The sequence below is a fragment of the Tupaia chinensis genome, unplaced genomic scaffold (assembly GCF_000334495.1).
Source record: "Tupaia chinensis unplaced genomic scaffold, TupChi_1.0 Scaffold000201_1, whole genome shotgun sequence".
In the NCBI taxonomy this organism is placed as follows: Eukaryota; Metazoa; Chordata; class Mammalia; order Scandentia; family Tupaiidae; genus Tupaia; species Tupaia belangeri.
This window is the reverse complement of record NW_006159676.1, coordinates 1,120,664-1,123,414: the sequence shown is the minus strand read 5'-3', so window position 1 is coordinate 1,123,414 and position 2,751 is coordinate 1,120,664. Positions and strand designations below refer to the sequence as shown.

The 2,751-nt window shown below is 47.5% G+C and overlaps 1 protein-coding gene across 1 annotated transcript in view; it reads right to left on the bottom strand.

Moving 5' to 3' along the window:
• Positions 1-2,751, bottom strand: part of SUGP2 (SURP and G-patch domain containing 2) — a 49,530-nt gene that overhangs the window by 23,498 nt on the left and 23,281 nt on the right. The window contains exon 4 of the mRNA XM_014587316.2: positions 625-745. Within this exon, the coding sequence (XP_014442802.1) occupies positions 625-745 (121 nt within the window). The remainder of the gene's footprint in view (positions 1-624; positions 746-2,751) is intronic.

Below are 2,751 nucleotides of genomic sequence, written 5' to 3'. Positions count from 1 at the left end.
GGGGGGGGGTATGACCACGCCATAATCCCTTCTCCTCCATTCTCCTCTCGGGATCTTGGGCACGTACACACACGCGCCCGGCGTGAGTTTACGCTACCAGGTCCGGGACTCGAACCGCGGTCGGCTACGTGGGAGTTCAGCGACATAGGCATTACGCTAACTGCTGGTCCCTGCTCACTCTCTCTTTTCTCTCTCTGGCAAGCAAGCACCTGTGCCCTCTGGCCAATAGGAAAACAAACAAACAAACAAAAACACAGTGCAGAGACCCTGTGAACTACATGCAAAGCCACGAGGAGTCCATGTGGCCGTCTGCGGGAGAACCCAGGGGAGTCAGAGCCATCTTCGTGCCTGCATCACTCTCAAACACCTTCTCTGTCCTCAAACACCATCAGCACGACCCGAATCTGCCATATGCCCTGTGGGAAGGACCCTGAGCAGTAGCATTTAAAGACCTACCAGTAAGGAGGCCGGCAGGTGGCAGGTGGCGTGGTGGTTAAGGGCGCTGGACGCCCACATGAGCGACCATGGTTCAAGTCCTGGACCTGGTGGCTCGCTTTCTCACTTTTTCTCTCTCTCTCTCTGTTTGTCAATTTTAAATAAATAAATAAATAAATCAAGACTTACCAGTATGCGCGGTCCTCCTGGAGAGCGGCTCTCTCTTTGGGAGACAGGCTGCCTTCGACCACACGTGTGACGAGCTGCTCAATGACGTCCACCACCTTCTGATCTGCTCGCTGGGGGGCCGCTGGAACACACAGAACGGTTTCTATGAGAAATACGCCGAACCACGAGCCACGTGGGTCCCACATAGATCAGGACAGCTGTGGCGGGGGGGGGGGCATAGAATCTAAGAAGGCAACAACAACAACAACTGGAATTCGCGTTCATGAAATCAGAGTTGAAGGGCCAGCCCACGGCCTGGTGGTTTTGGCAACTGGATTGCACATGGCAGAACATGTAGTTGGAGTCCTGGGCCTGGTGGTAATTTTACGTCATTTTTCATGTATCAGTTATAGTCATTTGAATATTCACAACATTAAAGGAGAAGACATAAAAAGATAAAATGTATCTAGGTTATGATCCTCAATGTAAAAGTGGGAGGGAAAGATACATGGCCCCTGCAGGCAGGCTTGCAGGTGAAGGAGCTGGATTCTCACATGGCTGACCTCCGTCTGAGTCCTGGAACCAGTGGCCTGAAGATCAAGGGACTGAGGTGTGGTCATTGTTGCTTGGGGGTTACTTACTCCCTCACTCTGTCTATCTCTTTGGCAAGCACGTGTACCCTATTGCAAACATAAATAAACAAGTGAATGAAAAAGACAGTCATCAGAATTTCATTGTCTTTGTGTACTATCTTTAAAAAGAGAAACATCAGTTTTGGGGCCAGCAGGTGGTCTGGTGATTAAGAGGGCTGGACTCCTACATGGCTGAATGCGTTTTGAGTCCCAGATCTGGTGGCTTGCTCTCTCCCTGCCCCTCTCTCCAGTCAAATTAAAATAAATGATGAATAAATAAAATGAAGTAAAACAATTTTTAGAAGTGAAAGTAAATAAAGTTAAATAAGATAATTCCTTTTAAAATTATTTAATTTTATTCATTAATTCTTTTTTTTTTTTTTTTTAATATGACCAGAGAGAGAAAGAGAAAGAGAGTGAGAAAACAAACCACCAGGTCCAGGACTCGAACCGCCGTCAACTACTGGGGAGTGTCCAGCGCCTTAATCACCATGCCACCTGTCGGCCCCTAAAATAATTCTTAAAGAAAAAAATAAACATGTCATAGCAATAAATACACACACACACACACACACACACACACACACAATATGCATGTATATAGATCCCAGGTTCACATCTAGAGACCTGAGTACTCCGGGCATGCATTTGCTCATACTTATACACACGTGCACATGCATTTATAACATAAATTATGTAATTTCTTAAAAAAGAATGACTATTGGGACCAGCAGTTAGTGTCATGGCTATGTCGCTGGACTCCCACGTAGTCGACCGAGGTTCAAGTCCCGGACCTGGTGGCTTAAACTCACGCCGGGCGCGTGTGCGTGCGTGCCCAAGATCCCGAGAGGAGAATGGAGGAGAAGGGATTGCGGCGTGGCCATCCCCCCTGGGGGGGGTGAATTCTCGCTTTCTGTCTCTCTCTCTCTCTCTCTCTCTGTCTGTCTGGCGAGTGCACACGCCCTATAGCAAAAAATCTCTCCAAAAAAAAAAAAAAAGACTATTTACTTAATTCCATTTGTTCTTACTGTCTTTTAGTTTGACCAGAGAGAGAAAGGGAAAGTGAGAAAGCAAGCTGCCAGGTCCAGGACTCCAACTGCAGTGGGCCATGTGGGAATCCAGTGCCTTGAACCATCACGCCACCTGCTGGCCCCCCATAAATTACCTAATTTAAAAAAGAGTGAACCATCTCAGGTTATAAGTTCACAGAAAATATTTGCTGAATGAAAGAAAGAGAAACACTTCTGGTCTGGCCCTGTGGCTTGAAGATTCAGGGAACGGGATCCCACATGGCCAACTGGGTCGAGGTCCGTTCCTGGGAGTCTGAAAACGTGCCAAGCTCACGTTTCTGTGTGTCCAAAATCCTGACAGGCAGGAAGAATGGAAGAAAAGGGACCATGGTGGGACTGCGCCCCATGGGTGAGCGTGCAGACGCTCTGGCACACACACACACACACAAATTCAATATGTGAATGTTCTCCAACATGACAGTTAAAGCGTGCAATTAGAAACTGTT